The sequence below is a fragment of the Otolemur garnettii genome, unplaced genomic scaffold (genome assembly GCF_000181295.1).
Source record: "Otolemur garnettii isolate 467f Iridium unplaced genomic scaffold, OtoGar3 scaffold00014, whole genome shotgun sequence".
NCBI classification, from domain to species: Eukaryota; Metazoa; Chordata; class Mammalia; order Primates; family Galagidae; genus Otolemur; species Otolemur garnettii.
Genome location: NW_003852409.1, coordinates 29836601 through 29856379, shown reverse-complemented (window position 1 = coordinate 29856379; position 19779 = coordinate 29836601). Strand labels below are relative to the sequence as shown.

General features: G+C 48.7%; 2 protein-coding genes across 4 annotated transcripts in view; one reads left to right on the top strand and one right to left on the bottom strand.

Moving 5' to 3' along the window:
- RALGPS1 (Ral GEF with PH domain and SH3 binding motif 1) overlaps window positions 1-19779 on the bottom strand; it is a 283899-nt gene that overhangs the window by 88437 nt on the left and 175683 nt on the right. The gene's annotated exons all lie outside the window — the stretch shown is intronic.
- ANGPTL2 (angiopoietin like 2) overlaps window positions 7122-19779 on the top strand; it is a 34646-nt gene continuing 21988 nt past the window's right edge. Inside the window, exon 1 of one of the 3 annotated variants that reach the window (XM_012802468.2) lies at window positions 7122-7595. Coding sequence is in view for 1 of the 3 variants with exons in the window: in XM_023510593.1 (XP_023366361.1) it covers window positions 18511-18557 (47 nt within the window). In the remaining 2 variants the exon portion in view is untranslated. Of the gene's footprint in view, window positions 7596-18502; window positions 18558-19779 lie in introns of those variants that run through there. The other 2 variants (XM_023510594.1, XM_023510593.1) reach the window with 2 other exon arrangements.

Genomic DNA, 19779 nt, shown 5'->3' with positions numbered 1-19779 from the left:
TGAGATGGACCAATCCATGAATTCCTGCAGCTGGCATTTCCCAACAGACTATGACCAAGGGCAGGGAGGAAGACAACTGGACTGAGAACCACCAAACTACTGTCAAACCTTCTGGTAGAGCAGCAACGGTGGCAGGAGTGCAGAGGGTCTGGGTGAGAAGACAAATTCAACTGGGATGTGGGAAGTTCCAGATCCTGAAAGAGAGGAGCAGTAACTAACTAACCATTCCTTGGTCAGCAGTTATAAGCTCCACACAATATATAAAAAACAGCTAACTGGGCTCGGCACCTGTGGCTCAAGTGGCTAAGGTGCCAGCCACATACATCTAAGGTGGTGGGTTCAAATCCAGCCCAGGCCCACCAAACAACAACAGCTATAACCCCCCCCCAAAAAAAAAACAGCCAGGCGTTGTGGCGGGCACCTGTGGTCCCAGCTACTTGGGAGGCTGAGGCAGGAGACTCGCTTGAGCCCAGGAGTTGGAGGTTGCTGTGAGCTGTGATGCCACAGCACTCTACCCAGGGGGACAGCTTGAGGCTCTGTCTCAAAAAAAACAAAAAACAAAAACAAAAACAGCTAACTGCTTGAAAGCACTGGAGAACAATCAAAAGCTGCCAAACTGGAGGAGACGTGGTTGAAAGAAGATAAGCACTTGACGACATTTCTCAGTTTAAGGTGACACAAGGAAGGACTGAGCTGAAAGCATTAGTCTTGCTGTCTGGAAAGACGAGAAAGAGGTTGTACTTTGAGGCTGGGACTTGAGGGGGAAAATGTCAGAGGAGAGAGCTACAGAAGGGGAAACCCCAAAATTTCTGTACAAATTCCGCTCAAATCCTTACCTAACTGCTAAGCTGCATATATATAGAGAGAGACTCCAAGGAGCACAACAGAAGCAGTGGCAGGAGGAAGAGACTTCAGCAATTGCCTAGAAGATGGAGTTTGGAGTTCAAGTCCTGCCAAGTTAAGGCAGCGTAACACTTAAGGTTTTTGATTTAATCCCAGAAAGGCCATGCCCACAATTCCACAGGATCAAGTAGTTTAACTGCCTGCTTAAACAAAGTACATCATTCTTTAGAGGAAGATAATAAAATACAGAGTATCTTCAATGCATCATTCAATAAAATATATATATAATGTCAAATATACAATAAAAAATTACAGAAACGTGAAGAAGCAGGAAAATGTTACCTATAATCAAGAGAAAATAATAGCTATAATCATTAAACTCAGAACCACCAGCAACCTAGACATTAGAATTAATAGATAAGGACTTAAAAATGGCTATTGTAGGGCGCTGGCCCCATATGCTGGAGGTGGTGGGTTCAAACCCAGCCCTGGCCAAAAACTGCAAAAAAAAAAAAAGGCTATTGTAAATATGCACAGGAATCCCAGAACAGAAAGAGAACTATAAAAATAAATCAAGTAAAAATTCTAGAACTAGGGGGAGGGAGGGGGAATGGGCGGAAGGAGGGGGATTCGAGGGTTCACTTCTGTGGTTCATCTTACAAGAGTACAAGTGAATCTTTCTATGAGTAGAATATGAATGTTTTAACACAATAACTAAGAAAATTACATGAAGGCTATGTTAACCAGTTTGATGGAAGTGTTTCGGATTATTTGTGAAAACCCCACACTGTACCCCAGAAGTGCATTAATGTACATAGTTACTATTCAATAAAAAAAAATAATAATAAAAAAGAAATTCTAGAACTAAAAAATTTATCATCTGACATTAAAAAATACTTTAGATGAAATTAACAGTAGATTAGATGCCACAGAAGTAAACTTGATCAAATGTAATAGAAATGAACCAAACTAAAGCATGAGATAAGAAAAGATAAACATAAATGAATGAAATTGGGTACAGTGGCTCACAATTGGCTCAAATTGGCTTACAGTGGCTGTAATCCTAGCACTCTGGGAGGCCAACGCTGGTGGATTGCCAGAGCAATCCTGAGATAGAGACCAGCCTGAGCTAGAGCGAGACCTCCACCTCTAAAAATAGCCAGGCTGAGGTAAGAGAATTGCTTAAGCCCAAGAGTTTGAGGCTACTGTGAGCTATGATGCCATAACCCTCTACTGAGGGTAACAAAAAATGAGACTCTGTCTCAAAAAAAAAAAAAAAAAAGAATGGAGATTCAGCATCCTGTGAGACAATAGCGTAGAAATGGAGTTTGGTAGATAGAGCATAAATAATATTCAAACCAATAATGACTAAAAATTCATTCCCAAATTTAGTGAAAAACATTAATCCATAGATTCAAGAAGTTCAGTGAACTCCATATAGAATAAATGCAAAGAAAATCACACTTAGTCACAACATAATCAAGTTGTTCAAAATCAGAGATAAAGAAAGTCTTAAAAGAAGCCAGAGGGAAAACAGGAACAACATAAGGAATACCACTGACTTCTCACTGAAACAATGTTGGCCAGAAGACAATGGAAACACTTTTAAAGTGCTGAAAGTGAGAGAAAAAGTCAATGTGAGATATGTGAAGCTTTAAATGCCCGTGGGACTCTGAAGCTGTAAGACACAGTAAAGTGGCCCCTCCCAAGCACACTCCTCTATAACACACTACACATGCATCCCCCCACACTCCTGCTACGCACACAGTGTCTCAATAGAACATCCTGTTGCTTCCAACAACTATCAAAAAAGTGTGACTGTTAGGAAGGAGAGAAGACATGAAACACATGAAATCATTTATCTAGATTATGGTGCATACATTAGGATTCTTTGTATTTTGTCACCATGTAAACATCACACATTTTTCATCCTGATAAAAACTACAAAAAGGAAAATTAAGAGTCTTATGATGCTTCTGTCCAAGAGGCCAAGTAGGAATGGTGCTCTTGGAGGAGGTCGGGGGCTTCTGAGATCTTGCGGTCATCACATGGGAAGCTTGGTGTTTTAGGGGAGCGGGCAGGAGCCTGAGGGCAGCAGAGAGCAGCGGCAGCGCCTGTGTCCTGAGAGATCACTAAATGCTGAGGCCAAGCATTGCGCTAAGGCCCTCAGGTACCTTATCTTACTCATTTCTCACACTAACCCCGAGGAGTAAGTTTTATCATCCCCTTTTAACAAATGAGGAAACAAAGGTTCAGAGAGAATAAGAAAGTTGTCTAAGATGAATGACAGAGCTGGGATTTGAGCCCAGGCCAGTTAGACTTGGAGCCATGGCAATTCACCCACTTGTAGTTAGCTATTCATTCATTCACTCGTGTGCACCGGACTACATATAGGGAGAGCTCTGCACAGCCCATACATGCCCTGTCCTCATGTTACTCACATCCTGTGAAGAGGCAATAACAACTAGTATAGCCAACAGTTACCGAGCTATGTACTAGCCAGTGTGAGTTACACTTAATGTGCCACAGCTTATTTTTCATTTTATTTTATTTGTTTTTTTAGCATTGGAAGATATTTTATTTTTTTATTCTTGGGGATTCATTGAGTGTACAAGAAACCAGGTTACACTGATTGCATTTGTTAGGTAAAGTCCCTCTTATACTTGTGTCTTGCCCCCAAATGGTGTGTCATACACCGAGACCCCCACCTCACCCCCTTTCCTCTCTCTGCTTTTCCTTCTCCCATCCCCTTCCCTCCTCCCCACTCTCTGCTCTTCCTTTCCTCCATCCCCCTCCTTCCTTCTCTCTCTCTCTCTGCTCTCCTCTTCTACCACCTCCCACTGTATACTAGGTCATAAATTGTCCTCTTACCAAAATTGAGTACACAGGATTCATGCTTCTCCATTCTTGTGATGCTCTACTAAGAATAATGTGTTCCACTTCCATCCAGGTTAATACGAAGCATGTAAAGTCTCCATCTTTTTTAATGGCTGAATAGTATATACCGTGGTATACATATACCACAGCTTGTTAATCCATTTCTAGGCTGGTGTGCATTTAGGCTGTTTCCACATTTTGGCGATTGTAAATTGAGCTGTGATATACAGTCTAGTACAAGTGTCCTTATGGTAAAAGGATATTTTTCCTTCTGGGTAGATACCCAGTAATGGAATTGCAGGATCAAATGGGAAGTCTAGCTGGAGTTCTTTGAGGGTTCTCCATACTTCCTTCCAAAAAGGTTGTGTTAGTTTGCAGTTCCACCAGCAGTGTAAAAGTGCTCCTTTCTCTCCACATCCACGCCAGCAAGCTTATTTAATTTTCACGTCAGCCCTATGAGACAGACCCATTCATCATCCCCATTTATACACAAGGAGAATGAAGGTCAGAGGGACCGAGCAGTAGAACTAGAAAATGAGTCCAGAGCTCAAGCTCCTCCACAGGGCACTCAACTGCCCAAGGCCACCAAAGGGGCTAGGGATGTGCCAAGGGGCAGGACGAGGTTACCCTGGTGCTCCTCCCCCACTGATGAGAGCCTAGAAACTCTGAATTGTGAAAAAAATGATTTAGTAACTATAGGGCTTAGACTATACCTATTCTTGGAGGGTAGGAAAGTCCTGGGATGCCCTGTCTGTAGCTCCCATGAATGAGGCCTTTTGAACATAAAAGCAAGCAAGTCTCGACACTGTCTCACTCAAAAACCTTTCAGTGGCTCCCTACTAGATGAAGGCCCACAGCTCTAACAAGCCCCATCTTTTCTCCTCAGCTGAAATGCACTTTTCTTGGGTCCTCTAAAGGACTCCCCTACAACTGCTATTGCCCCAGGGTCTGTCCCAGTCACTACTGCAGGGGCTAACAGTTATCACCTCAGGAATTCAGACATGGAGCAGAGGACAGCTTATCTCTTCCCCCTTGAGGTCTGGGCCCTCATCTGGAAGACTCTAAAGCTGGAAGTGATGCAGCAGCTGTGGGTAACTGGATGGCTAGGGGTTGAATCACCTAAAGGCATCTTTCCTTTTGTGTCTGGGGGTCAGTGTTCCCTCGGCTGGGACCTACACTGCACATGGCCTCTGCATAGTGGCTTCGGGACTTCTCAAGCTCCTGCCTGGCTCAGGGCTCAAAAGAGAGTGCCCAGTTAGCTGGGCAGAGGCTGCACACCCTCTTCTCACCCAGCCTGGGAGTCAGGTGGTGCCACTTCTACCACATTCCATCAGTCACAAGCAAGTCACAAATCCTCTCAGATTCAAGGGGGGAGGCACAGACCCGACATCTCCATGGGAGGAGTGCTAAGGTCTCTATGGACCGGAGAGATTGCTGGAGCCATCACTGAAATCTGCCCAGACCATCCTCTCTCCTGCCTCATTGCCTGCTCATTCCTGTTTGCTAGGGAACCGGCTCTGACCACTTGGGCCTGACCAGGTCTAATGATCAGGTACTCCCCCGGTATACAGGACTTCTCATATACCCCTCTCAGTTTGCCTCCCACCCTGACGGCCAGCTCTCCAAGAACAGAGACTGTGTTCCTGGTGTTGGCTAAGAGTAGGTCCCCAATAAACACTTCCTGGCTTGAGGGGGAGAAAGGAGAGAAGGAAGAGGAAGAGGAGGGGGAGGAAAGAGGGAAGGAAAGGAAGTGGGAGAGAAAGAAAGAGGGAGAGAGAGGGAGGGAGGAAGAAAAGTGAGAGAAGGAGGGAGAAAAGACATGCTAATCTCCCACTGTTTATCACAGACTGGCAAAATATAGATGCTCTCATCCTGTCAAGGGTCCAGCTCCAGGAGAAAAATTCATTCAGCCCACCATGGCCTTTAGGAAACCTCCAGGCCCTCTGAGGAATCCACAGAGTGGCTGGACCTTCGCACCACAGCAGGTGTCTGAGTATTTCTGGTTGACTGCCTAGCTCAGCTCCCTGGCTAATGTTGTGGGCTATCATGGGGGCTACTGGCAAAGATGCACCTCCTCAAAGAGATGGAACTGACAGATGGGGAGAAGCTGAGGCAGGAAGAAAAGTTCAATCCCTGCAGAGGCAGGAGTGGCAGGAGTGGAGGTGAGGATCACACTGGGACTGTTTACCCAGGGACCAGGAATGTGACCCACTATGGCTAGTTTTTCTCTTAATTTGTACCAAACATCATCACTAATACCATTAGTAAAACTGCCATCAGTAAAATTTTTTTTTAAAGAAAAGAGGAGTTATCACCAATATTTTACATGCTATTGTTCAAGCAGAGGGACAAACCTGTGCTGGGGGCTCCCTTCCTGGTGTCTGCCTCCTCCTACCCTCTGGCTCCCTGCAGGGTGCTCAACAACAGACCTAGGACCATGGCACCAGTCTGCAGGGTACTTGCATGGAGGGTCAGTGCCACCCCTTCCCTTCTTGTTCTAATTCTCTTATATACACATTCCCAGAATGTTGAGGACTCTAAGGGAGTTTCACTACTTGTTTCTAGAAGAGCCCAACAGGAGGTCACAATTTGATGAAAACACTGAGGCCAAACAGGATCACACAGCAGAGATGCCAGGAATGTGAGACCCCTGGCCCGCCCAGCTCCAGAGTTGGCAGTTGTGTTCAAAGAGGTATTCTCAACACTGTGCCAAGCCCCTTCCTTGCGTGACCTCAGTGGCAGAATCCTCACTGCAGCCCAGGGACGTAAATTACTAGGATGAATGAGCTCATTTGCCTATGCATGGAAAGGATCCCCAGAGAGGTGCTAAGACCCAATCAAAGCCACTAAGGTGGGAAGTGACTTCTTTTCTCCAGTGCTGCCCCACCCCCAGCCTGTGGTATTTCCAACATCCTAAGCCACTACCTCCTGTGAAGTTCCAGCAGCCCTGCCTCTGTGGCTCCTGTATGGACAGCCTTGGGCTCCCTTCCTCAGGGCTTAGAGATGAGAGTGAGGCCTCCATGAGGGGCAGGCGATGATGAGAGACCCTCTGGGCTGAGCTGGCCTGGGGCTTTGTGGGTCAGTACCCAGGAGCCATCCAGAAGGAGGACTTGCCGCCTGCTGCTTGAAAGCCAGCTGCATGCACAGCTGGAGCGGATCTCAACCCATTCCCTGAGTCAAAGGGGAAGCTCTCCGCCACCTCGCAGAGCATGCGAGCTGCCCAAGCTTTGGGGAGAGGGCGGGCCAGGGAGCAGAGCTGGCCAGGCTGCCATGCCAAGGAAGGAGGGGGCCGCCCAGGCTGCCAAAGCAGGCGGGCGGGAGGGGCCAGGCCAGCTGGGGCCGGAGCTAGTGTGACATCACCGGGCGGCCCGCCTCTGTCTGGGGCTGAGGGGAGGCCCGGAGCCTTTCTGGGGCCTGGGGGATCCTCTTGCACTAGTGGGTGGAGAGAAGCGCCTGCAGCCAACCAGGGTCAGGCTGTGCTCACAGTTTCCTCTGGCGGCATGTAAAGACTCCACAAAGGAGTTGGGAGTTCAAATGAGGCTGCTGCAGACGGCCTGAGGATGGACCCCAAGCCCTGAGTGGTGCTGCCTGAGCCCCCGGACCCCAGAGCATGGCACTGAGGCAGCTGCCTGCGCAGCTGTGAGGGAAAGCAGGCTGTGAGCAGCCCCAGCAGGACCCCTGGCCAGCCCCATCCCCTGCCAGAGCCCTGCTGTGGAGGGCTGAGCCCCAGAGGATAGTGGGGCAGGGCTGCAGGGCAGCTGGTCGGCCGGGCTACGACTCGGGAACCCTTCCTGGAGGCCATGGACAGGCTGCCCCGCTGACGGCCAAGGTGAAGCATGTGAGGAGCTGCTCTGGGAGCCAAGAGGAGGGAAGAGGTAAGGGGCCAGCCTGTGGCAGCCAGGGGCAGGGTGCAAGAGGCAGCAGCTGGCCCCATGGCTGGGGGGTTCAAGAACCCTGTCCCCAACTGCTGGGGTGTGTGTACAGCCAGATCCCAAAGGGGGTCACTCCTTATTTTCACGTGGAGCCCAACACGCCATCTCCGGCAGAGCTGTGGACACTTGGTGGTGTCCGGGGCACAAGCTCATGGGCTGGGGTTCTGAGGACTTCTTCAGTAAGCCCACCCTCCTCCGTTAGACAAAGAGCCTTTGGGGTAAAGGCAGGCAGCTCCTGGGCATGGCTGGGCAGCTGGAGTGTGTTCTTAGGGGTCACAGATTGGAAAGCCGCAGACGGCAGGGGTAGCCTAAGGGCCTTGGAGTTCCTTTTCAGCTTTGGGCTGCTCTGCACACACCCTGGCCAGGGACTTCACTGAGGCAAAAGCAAAAGCAAACGCTGTCCTAAGGCAGCCAGGAGCCCTTGTTCAGAAAGTGCCCTGAAGCTGGGCAGCTTCTGCTCATAGCCTTCCAACTGGTGAGGAGAGCCAAGGTATCCAGCGTGGGAGGGGATGTGCCACCCAGGGGTTTCTGCACTGTATGGTACCCTGGGTCTCCAACAGGCTGGATGAGGTAGAGATGTAGGGAGGATGTGGCTCTCCTGACACCCCCACAGGGAAACAGCATGGGCTCCACATACTGAGTCCCTTGAAAGCACTCAGTGTTAGATAACATTTCCAAACAGAAATTCTCCACTGATCCTTTCCTTCTCCTCCCGTGATATGTGTGTCATGGGTCACCTATTGCCTCTGCTGTGGGATTATGAGAGTTCCCAGAGGCCAGTTCGGTTACTTATAAAAGGATCTCCTTTCACCCAGGGCTCTCATGGAAGTTGAGAATGCCACTTCCGAAGCTGGCCAAATGTTCCCCACATGTATTTTTCCAAATGGAGGCAGAGTAAGGGTAATGCTCATGAGCTGGCTTCAAATTCTGGCTCTTCTACTTAGTGACCAAGTGGCTCTGGCAGAATCCTTAGTTGTCTAAGCCTCAGATTCTTTATCTAAGAAATGAGATAGTTACAGTGCCTACCTCTTAGCAAGAGCTAATACTTACATTGCACTTACTCTAAGATAGGCACTTATCAACCTGTAGAATCCTCACCACCACCCTCTGATACAGGCACCATTATTCACTCCCATTTTACAGATGAGGAAACTGATGGATAGGTTAAGTGATGTACCTAGGCCACATGGCTAGTAAGTCCTGGCACCACTGATGTGGCTTCAGAGCCACTCTGAACCACACTTCCCTGTGTTCCAAGGAGAACCACAGTGATCATGTGCAGGAAGGCCTTAGCACAATCCTCGTGGGCAGCAAACTCCTAGCAAATGTCAGTCACTTACTTTCTGAAACATTAACAATCAGAATCACACAGAGGCAAGGGAAGGGCAGAGACCCAAATTCTTTCCCTGTTCTGGACACATCCTGCCTGCTAGGACTTCCAGAAAAGCCTGTAAGGCAGAGTTAATGTGCTGGCCTTTACCACTACCCACCCTGCGGAGCTTTCCAGGAGCCCAAGGTGGGATTTATGTCTGAGGGTGTGACTCAGGGCCTCCTGCAGGATGTCTGCATCTTTGAAGTCCACACTAAGGAAAGGTGGAGACACATGACACAAGGTTTCAATACCAATCTCAAGGGGGAACAGCAGCCTACCACCCATGTGGGTCCTACTTGTCTGCCTGTCTACTGGTGTCCTCGCTGAAACCATAGTGAGTGCAAAAATGAAGCTACCTCAGTGCTGCAGGAAGTCCATAAAATCAGAAGGACCAATGGCCAGGCCTGTCCCAGAGTTGCAGGGGGAGAGGCAAACAATGGCCATCACCAAGTCTGGCGCTCTATGGCCCAGTCAGGTGGATCCACGGCACTGAAACATCTCAGCCCAGGACAGTATTTTCTGTCCCACGGCTCCAGAGGTCCCAGAGGGCTCCATGAAGTCTCTGAAGAATTTGAAAAGCTGATGTTAAATAATTGTTTCTCAAGGCCTCTGGGGCTGCTGAAGCCACAGTCTTCCCTGTTCCAACCTAAAACTGTGGTGACTCACTGTCCCCTCTGGACAGCTCAGGTTGAGCAGTGGTTCCAACTGACTTCACGGGGCCTGGCTAAAAGGAGGGATTAATTATTACTCAATAAATGTGGGTGGAACAGACGAAAGTGTGTAAAGCACATGGCCCAGGACGGGACCACCTGGTGTTGGTGCAAGCTTATAGGCGGAGCAAAGAAGCTATTCCTCCCTTCCATCCTCCATGCCCTGGGGCTAAGGAAGGCACATATAAGACTATATTATCTCATTTCATCCTCACCACAGCCCTCAGAGGTAGGCTGTAGTTTTAGCATCCCATTTTACAGATGGGAAAACTGAGGCTTGAGAAGCTAATTTTCCCAAGGTCAAATAGTTAAGTGAACGCAGTCTGCCCATCCCTGAAGCCCCTGCCTTCTTCTACCTCACTCCACTACCTTATTCAAGGTGCAAGTTCTCTTACCTGAGTCTGTCACTAGGTCCCTGCCCAGTACCCCTGACAGCAAGTCTGCTTACCCAGTCTCAGCACATCATGTGCTCTCCATGGAAGCCCACCTCGCAGGCAGAAGAGGCATTACTGCTACCCCTACAGAGGACCTTGGCATAGCCACACAGGGTGCCCTGTACAAATGCAGCTAGCAGGAAGTGGACCTGGGAGTCCAAGCCAGGCTGGCTGACTTCACATATCCATGTGCTTGGGTACCCTGACATGCTGCCTACCCACAACAGTACTAGGAGACTCTGGCACAACTCAGAAGGGGCAGAGGCCTGGGGAAGCACTGGCCTATATGACTGAGATATCATTTCACATTATTTTTACATCCCTACTTGGAGTTTCCCTTAGGGCTGCAGAAGCACAGCTCAGGTCCTCATCACCTACACTGGCCACACTTCAGCAATTCCTGAGAAAACATCAGGGTGATGGCAACTCATAGCTATAATAAAACAAACATAACAGCAGCCCTGCCCTGGGCAGGTACATTCAGCATCCAGCCTCTGTCTGAATCACGGCCCACTTAATCTGGAATGGTCTCAGCTAACAGCAGGCAGAGGGGGAGTGGCTTTGCTTCCAGAGCCCACAGCCCAGCAGGGCTAGGCAGACGGTAAATAATCACACAAGTCTGTGGGAGTGGCAATGAGAAGGCATGTGGAGCTAAGAGGGTCCTTGAGATGGGTGGTGCTGTCCCTATTTTATAGAAGTGGAAACTTGGAAACTGAGGTTCAGGGCTATAGCACCTCTCCCTAGGTCTTTCCTCTAGTGGGTCAAAAAGCAAGGATTCAAATCCAGACCTATGCCCATTTTATCCCAGTCTGCTGCCATCCTGGACAACCACACTGTGGAAAGTTCAAGAAAGAATCAATTCACTGAATAGTGTTTCTTTGCTATGAATTTATATAAAACAGCCTAAATAGAAGGGTTATTCAGCTACAGGCAGCATGGAGTTTGTGGTGACAAATAGGTCACATTAGAAACCTCATTCTGGGGGCAGTTTCTATGACAAAACTGTATTACCCTATGTACATTGTAAGCCATGGGACAAACAGCTGTGGGGGACTGATACATGGCACTGGCCCATCCGTGCACACGATTGTGAGACACATTCTGATCACAGGAATGTTAAAATGTTGGGTGGGGGAGCCAGGCCTCTCACAATCAAGCTATTGTGTCAGGTCTATTCTCTGGTGAAATCGGCCTGTCATGAGGCCAGCAGCCCCCTCTACCCCTCCATGTAGCCTAGTCCTCTAGATAGGTCCAAGACCATGGCAGAAAAGCACAAAATCAACTCTGCTCTTATCTCCAAGAGATGCTTGAGGACCTGCCCAACTCCAGGAATGGTCAAAGTCCTGCTCAGATGTTCCCTCTCCAACCTCCACCAGAGAAGGGTTGTATCTGTCTGAGTTACTGGAGAACCTCCAGTATCCACTCAGGGCTAGGCAGAAATCTGTCGAATGAATGAATGAATGAATGAAGCAAACTTTGGACCAGACTCACAAGCAAACAAGCCTCTCTATCCCACGGTGCAACACTATTCCCCTCTCTGTTGTCCGACCAAGGTCTCTCCTGGGGCTGGATCAGGCGGCCTTCCCCACCCCGACTCCTGTGCCCCTCCTGAGCACTAATCATTACCTGCATTACAAATACCTACTCTCTTTCTTGCCACTGGGCCCCCTGAGGCTAGGGGCCTCACCTATCTTGTTCTGTTCTATTTACAGCCCCTAGCACAGTGGCTGCACAGGGGAAATGCTTGGAAAATACGTTGAATGAACGAAATTCTTGAATTTCTATTTAGCAACCCAGGTGCCATCCTGGGTACTGGGTATTCAGAGGGGGAATCTGTCCTGACCCTGCTTCTAAAAAGCTACTCTTGGGGTAGACAACCAGATGAGTACAATCTGAGTCTCAGTGCTAGAATGGAGGCAGCCACAGCTGCTCTTGAGAGCCGGGAGGGGACACCTCACTACCAGTGGCTTCACAGTGAGGCCAACATAGAAAGGAAGACAGGCAAGCATCAGGCAGGATGGAGGGGAAGGTGCTTGAGACAAAAAGCACAGTGCATGCAAAGGCAGGGAGGCATGACAACACAGGCTTTGCACGTAGGACAACACAGGCTTTTAAGCAGGACACTGACACGATCAGGCGTGTGTGGAGCTCTGTGCAACGTGGACTCTGGGAGGTGGGCAGTGAGGACTGTGTGGGTAAGCAACCTGGCTCTGTAGTGGACATACCTGATTCTGAGTCCAGCTCCAGCACTTGGCAGCTCTGTGACCCCAGGCAAGTGACTTCACCCTAACCTCAGTTTGCTCACCTTTGAAACGGGGATAATCATAGCCTCTGCCTCACAGAATTGCTGGGCTCAGTGAGGCAGGCACAAAAAATGCTTGTCCCAGTGCTCAAGGAGCAAGTGCCTCCAAACAAGCCAAGATGGCCCTGGTGCCAAATATTCAGTCTGGCCCAGGAGAGCAGCTCTAGGCAAAGCCCGCATTTCCCAGAAAGCAACGAAGGCAGTGTTGTCCACTCCGCCTGACTCCTCCTCCTTGTCTGAGGTGCCCCCAGTTCCAGGGCTCTAGAGCACACAAGGCAGCGCCGGAAATGCAGCAGCCAACTCAGAAGCCGGAATCTGAAATGGCTTCTGCAGACTTCTCCCGCCTCTGCTCTGTTGGCTGAGGCTCCTGGCACATAGGGTTCAGTGCATGCAGAGACTTTGGGGGAATCTCAAAATGGTTCCCAAATAATGTACTGTGCAAAAGTAGCAGCAATATCCTTGTCCCTTGGCAAAAGTCACCTCTCCCCACCACCTTACCACATCCCTTCTTGCCCTGTGATCTCACGGTGTGACCACAACCTACCTCCTCCATGAACTCAGCCCTTTCCTGGAGCCAGCATGTCTCCAATGGCAGGAGCATGAGAGCCCTGGGCATTAGGCAGATTTGACCTCCCAATCTGTCTGATCCTAGACTATCTGCTTCTCTGGTTCATGCCTGTGTTCCCATCACCCATGCCCAGGCTGTAGCAGTACACAATGGCTGGCTGGATGGAGGGAAGGCTGGTAGATGGATAAATGGTTCATTCAAAGGTCTTAAAAGAGCTGACTGGCAGGGTTTGGGAATTGGCTCTGGACTCCCTGGGCACTTTCTGGTGGGGAATGATTCACAAGATCCCAGGCTGGGAGGGGTTGGCAGTTGGAGATCTGGATATTCCCTCCCTGGCCTCCAGGCTGGTAGTGAATCATCCTGGACAAACGATGCACAGTCCTTTCTCCAGGTTTCCTAAGGTGAGGACGCCACTGTTCATCCTAGGTGCCCATTTTGGGGTCTCACCACTTTGCGTGATCAAGAAGCTCTTTCTTACATCCTACAAAACTCACCCTTGTGCTGACCTGAAAGCCACTTCTACTTATTCCACCATTAAGAAGTCATTGGCATCCCAGCCATTCAACAAGCGCCTTCTATTCATATTGGTTGGAAAGAACATGATGGAAGTGAGGCAGCTGACAGCTAAATCTTAGTCCCAATATTTACTCCAAGTGACCTCGAGCAAGTGGCTTACCCTTTCTGGACCTTGGTTTCCTCTACTGCCAAATACAGATAATTACTTTCTCCTAGGTAAGGAGACTATATAATTTGTTGCTCAATTAAGGTACTTTTAAGTGAAAAGGGGGTGCTATTAACAATTACAGTAGACAAAAGATCTCAGCTGAGGCCAATCAGGATGCATGGTCCCCTGCTTCACAGGGTTGTATGAGCCAATGAGACAGACAGCAGGTGGGTACATAAGTTCACAGTGACAGCCATTATTACTAATGCTATCGGTCATGTGGTCAGCTGGACCCTCTAGGGTCTTTTCTTCTGGATTTTTCCTTCATCTGGATCCTTTCCACATCTTAGGTTACCAATCGGTTTGTGTAACACTCTTCCAACATACCACATTATTTCAATAGCTTGAGTAGGAAAAACTACTTGTTAACTTTGATGTTTTCTTCTGTCTCTTTTCTGCCTAGATGTTGATTTAACAATCTTGATTCATACTCAGGTCTGTCAGACTCAAGCACAGCTCAAGTTTCTAGATTCTCAGAACCTGGTGTCAGGGGCCGGCCAGCAGTTCCAGATTCCCTCATTGCCTTGGCAAAGGCCCACTTCTCAGGCCTCCTGCGGTGCTGGGATGCCTCCTCTGGCTGAGACTCATGCTTGGCCTTCTTCTGTGATTTCAGACTGATGGGCAGTGAGTGTTCCTGGGGGGTTGGAGGTTCTGTGAGTCCTCCAGGCAGGACTGTAGTTCTGGGCTGATAGTGAACCAACTCCTGAGACCCAGACTTAATGTGGAGGCTTCCTTGGGGCCTGTAGTCCTGGGGATCCCCAGAGCTCTTCTGTCTTCCTTCTGCCCAATAGTCTCTTTTGGATTTCCTGGCACTTTGGTTCTTTGGTTTCTATACAATCACAGTATGGCATATTTGGGGATTCTGTTATAGACTCTACAACTTAATAATTTGATGATTTGGACAAATGACTCATAGTCTTCAAATCTCAAGTGTCCTAACCTGCCAAATGAGGATAACTGTCAGCCCTGCCGTTAGCCCTAAAAACATCTTTGTGGGAATTAGAAAATTGCTACAGTATATACAAACACAAAGACTGATTGTGAGTTATGCCTAGAGTTGCACTGTATACAACTGGGTCTACCACACTTGCTGGCCCTGAATAACAACGTCTCCTTCCCAGAACTACTGGGAGGATGAAGTAAAATGATGTATATAAAGTGTTTAAGCCATAATGACACTTGTCTATAATAATTATTTTTATTATTTGAACTTTTCTCATTCCTGATCTTTGGAGTGAGGACTCAAAGAGAGTACCCCCGGCCAGCAGCTTCTGCTGTGGGCAGAACACACAGCTCCACCTATGAAAAGGATGATTCTTCCCACAAAGTGGCCCCTTGCCTGGGCTGTGTCTCTGTGGTGGTAACAGGGATACGGACACGCAGTGTGTGGCCCCACCACACCAGGCCAAGCAGGGATACTCCGAAGCAGCGCACTGGAGGCTGGGTGGGACCCAAGCCTCGAGGAGGCCACCTCGCAACATTCAAAGGCTGTCACATGGCGCAGCCACACCAGCCTCACTGTGGGGAGGGAAAGCCCGTGCATCATGGAAACTCCTCACAATACAATGTGGAAAAGCAATTTTGAGAATCATTTTGATTCTAATTTTGAAGCCAAGGAAAACAGTTGGACTTGCTTTTCTTTGTTGGTCACTGGAAGAAAGTGAGGAGCATCACTTTGATTGGAGTTGAGTTCCTCTCCAGGCATAAAATGGCTGGAATGCTTGGGGGAGTTACTTCTCTTGGGATGCAATTAGTTGAATAAATACCAAAAGAGCAAAAGTAAACAAACTCATTACTGCCCGTGAAAAACTGCCAAACTAGCAAAAAACTGGAGGAGGGTATCAGGGTTGGAATCTTTAAGGAAAATAAATGACTCTGAGGTTGAGGGCAGCACAAAGAGCATGGGCTTCGCTTGGTACCCGGCTAACTAGAGTTTTCATCTGCTGTGTGTTCCTGGGCAAGTCAATTAGTCTGGGTTTCAATGTCTCCATTGATAAAATGGAAGGGGGGGGGTAATAACCCCACTGGATTACCTGAGATGGTGCACGTCAGGCACCCAGCACACTGCCCTGGCTGTCCCTTCCTGTATCCAGTCAGCTACAAGTTACCTCACTATGTAACAGTAAGAACCAGGATTAAACGTACAGCTTCAAGAGGTCCCACCACTAGCAATTCGACCTCAAGCCAGTTACCACACATCTTTCTGAGTTTCCTTCCCCTCAAAGCATAATACTGGGAACCAGTTCTGAATGTTGGCGTGGCAAAATGAGACAGTGTGAATGCAAAGGACCCTGACACCTAAAACCCTGGATAAGTGTTAGTCAGAGACAGTGTAAGTGCTTGACACAATGCCTGCCCCGAGCACAGAGCTCCTTACTGCTAGCTTGGGTTGTCACTGTCCTTCTGCTGTTCTTGTCATCACATCACTATCACACCATTCTGATCTCCAGTTTCTGAAGTGCTTCCATGTTGCTTACCTAGTATACAAGGGGGGCTGGATCATTCTATCTCACAGAAGAGGCTCAGCCGTTGATATTCCAATCGTAAGAGCTTTGTCTGGGGAACCATGAGAGTCTACACTTGGGAAGGGACAGAACAGAATAAATAGTGTAGCCTGGGTCTGGATGCCTGGGAAAGCTTGAAAACCAACCCTTTCCTGGAACTAGGTTGCCTCCCTGGGTCTCTGGCAGTTTCTTGGCTAGGGCTAAGGCCAGCACCCACATAAGCACAGAAAGGTATTTGTCATCAGCCGCTACAGGTAAGCAGCCTGAAGAAGGCAGTGGCCCAGAAGGACCTCCCTAGCTCAGAAAGGGGGAGGAGAGGAGAGCGGGGTTTCCCCATTGTTCTGGGGCAGGCGTGGCCACCAGCACTGGAGCCGCCAAAGCACCATTGGAAACCAGGCAAACACTTCCAAACTCAGCCAGGTTTCCACTGACATCACTGCAGCACTAACTCCTAGCAGAACCCAAACCAGAAGTTCTCGAACACCTTTCTCTCCCTGGCCAGTGGAACCATGCTTGTGCTTTGTCATGTACGTGAGAAACAGCTCAGTATGCCCCGGCGAGCACAGGGTCTGTTTTGTAACTGTCCATTGGCTGGCATCAGGTAAACCCTGGACCCAGGATGCTCATCGGAGAAGCTCCTGAAGAGGCCAGGGAGGACAAAACCTTCAGAGCTCACGTCATGGTTGTTATTTTAGCATAGATTAACGTGAACTCAAAAAGTGGTGATGCCAATACCTTTTTACAGATAAAAACCAGATTAAATGCATTTCTGTGTAGTAATGAAGAGTTTAAAGGTTCCAGTCCATCAGATGGGGGTTTAACCTTGGTTCTGCCACCTTCTAGTTTTGTGACCTTAGGCAAATCACTTAAGCCTCTCCAAGTCTCAGTTTCCTCATCTGTACAGTATAGATAACAGCAGCATCTACCTTAAGTACAGCTGAAAACACTTGTGAAATTTTTATTGCAGGGTCAGGGGTATAGTAGGTGCTTAGTAAGTAGATGCTATGGGTTTGACTAATAAATACAATGTGTTGCCCCTCCTCTGTGCAACTCCAGCCCTCAGGCAGTCCCTTGTCCTTGGGCTCCCTGCCCTTACATCCCTCTTCCCACTACTCCCCACTGCTCAGCAGCTGTTGGCAGGTAGGTCTTTTATTGAGCTCCTATGGTGTTCTAGGGCACATGCTAAACACTACATGTGGAGCGATGACACCAACCTCATGGAGCTCATATTCCAGAGGATGGGGTAGGGAGATTGCATATATTTGATTGTGATAAGGACTCTGGAGGGGGAGGTGGTGAGGCCATAGTCTTAAATAAGCAGGGAGCATCTCACTGAGAAGGTGATATTTCAGCAAGGCCTGAAAGAGGTGAAGAGGTGAGCAATGAAGACAGAGGTGACACTGTCTAGAATAGAAGGTGGATAGGGCCTGAATCCAGAGAGTGCTTAGCAAACTTGAGGAATATCTAGGAGGCAGTGTGGCTGGAGGGGTGGCCAAGGGAGAAGGGTGAGGGATGACATCAGCGAGGGAGCAGGGGCCAGATCATAGAGGGCCTTGGAGACTCACTAGCTTTTTCTCTAAGCTGAGGATCCTTGTAGGATTTTGAGTCAGAAAAGTGACCCAATCTGACTTTTCTAAAAGGGTCACTCTGGCTGGTGGGTTGAAGACAGACTGCAGGGTAGGTGAGGACAGGGGAGGGAGACCGGTTAGGAAACTGACTACTGCCATGGGCCAGGCAGGAGGTGCAGATGACATGTGCCAGGTGGTGGGGAAAAGCAGTCAAATTCTGGGAATATTTTCAGGATACTACTATCATAATTTGGTGGTGACATTAGATATGAGATATGAAAGAAACAAAGGAGTGTAGGATGATATAAAGGTTTTTGGTCTGAGCAACTAGAACAGAGTTACCAGAAAAAGCAGGATGAACAGGTTGGGATGGAGGTATGAGAAAAGACAGGAGTTTGTTTTTTGATAGACTGAGATAGCCAGTAAACAGCTGAGTTCAGGGGAAAACCAAACGTGGTACGATCAGTATCAGTGCTCCATGGAGACAAAGACTGGGTGAGATCACCAAGGTAAACAAGAGTCTGAGGACTGAGCTCTGGGCCCCCAATAGTAAGAGGACAGGAATATGAAGATGAACCAGCAAAGGAAGTTGAGGAGGAGCAGCCCGTGAGACTGGAGGAAAGAATGTTCAGGAGCCACCAACTAAAGTGCCACAGAGCTGAGAGGCAAAACCTTAATGAGGACCAAGCACTGGCCCTTTGATCTGGCAGATATAGACCACTGGTGAGCTTGTCTAGGGCACCTGGAGTGAAGGGGTGGGGGCAAGTCCTGGTGGGGTGCATTCAAGAGAGAACAGAAGACAGGCACTTTCTGGAAACAGTGATTATAGGCAATTCCTTGGAGGGCTTTGCTAAAAAGGAGAACAGAAATGGAGCAATAACTGGAGAAGGGACGTGGGGTCACAGAGAGTTTTCTTTAAGTTGAGAGAAATAACATGACTATAGGAAAAATGTGAGGATGCAGGAGAGATGGGGAGGACCGCTGGAGCAAGGCCCTTGGGTGGGTGTGAGGCGGCATCTGCACGTCCTCCCCTCCTTGGCCCGCCTAACTCCTACTCATCCCTCAAAGGTCAGTGTAAAGGTCACTTTCTCAGGGAAGCATTCCTGACCCCTAGATTAGGTCAGTTCCCTGTTATACCCTCTCCTAGCATGTGATGTTTCTGTTTCCCAGCATTTGGGAAGGCTCTAAGGACATGGAAGCCCCGTGAGGGCAGGATCTGGCTCCGTCCTGTTTGTAGCTGTAGCCCCGGCAGCCACTGCACTGCCTGGCACACCACAGATGTTCAATGGACATCTGGTGAAAGAATGAATGGTCCAAGAATAGAACTAAAACAACCCAGAGGCACATATCTGTGTTCTGCTCCCTTCTGACTTAATCACGTTGCAATGATCAGGAACATGCAGCCACTGGCTTTTGCAAATATTTGGATTTAGGAGAGCTCATTTGTTTGTTCCTGTTTGGACTCTGTAGCTTAGCTAACACACAGGCCAGAGCCACATGACCGGATACATCCTTCCTCTGATACTGTCCACCAGAAACTGAACACATTCCATACCGTGTCCAGCAATTCATTCATTTAACAAATATTTGCCTAGAGCCCGCTTGGTGCAACATCCTGAGGATACTAGGTTGAATCAGACACAGGACCTGCCCTCATAGAGCTTGGAGTCCAGCAGAAATCAAACAAAACTGCAATTCATCACATGTTGATGTGATGTGTTGATGTGGCAGGTGTTATAAGGGGAAAGTTTACGGGGGTATGAAAGTATATAATGGGGAGACATACTGGTCTGAGGAGGCAGAGGCGGAGCAGAATGGAGATTGGACAATAGCCCGCAGCTCCCTGGATTTTGCTCTCAAGCTCTAGCCCAGGAGCTCAGTAAAGGGGCTGTGGACTTTAGAGCTGACTCCAGGGATGGCAGAGCCAAGGCCTCCTGTCTTCAGA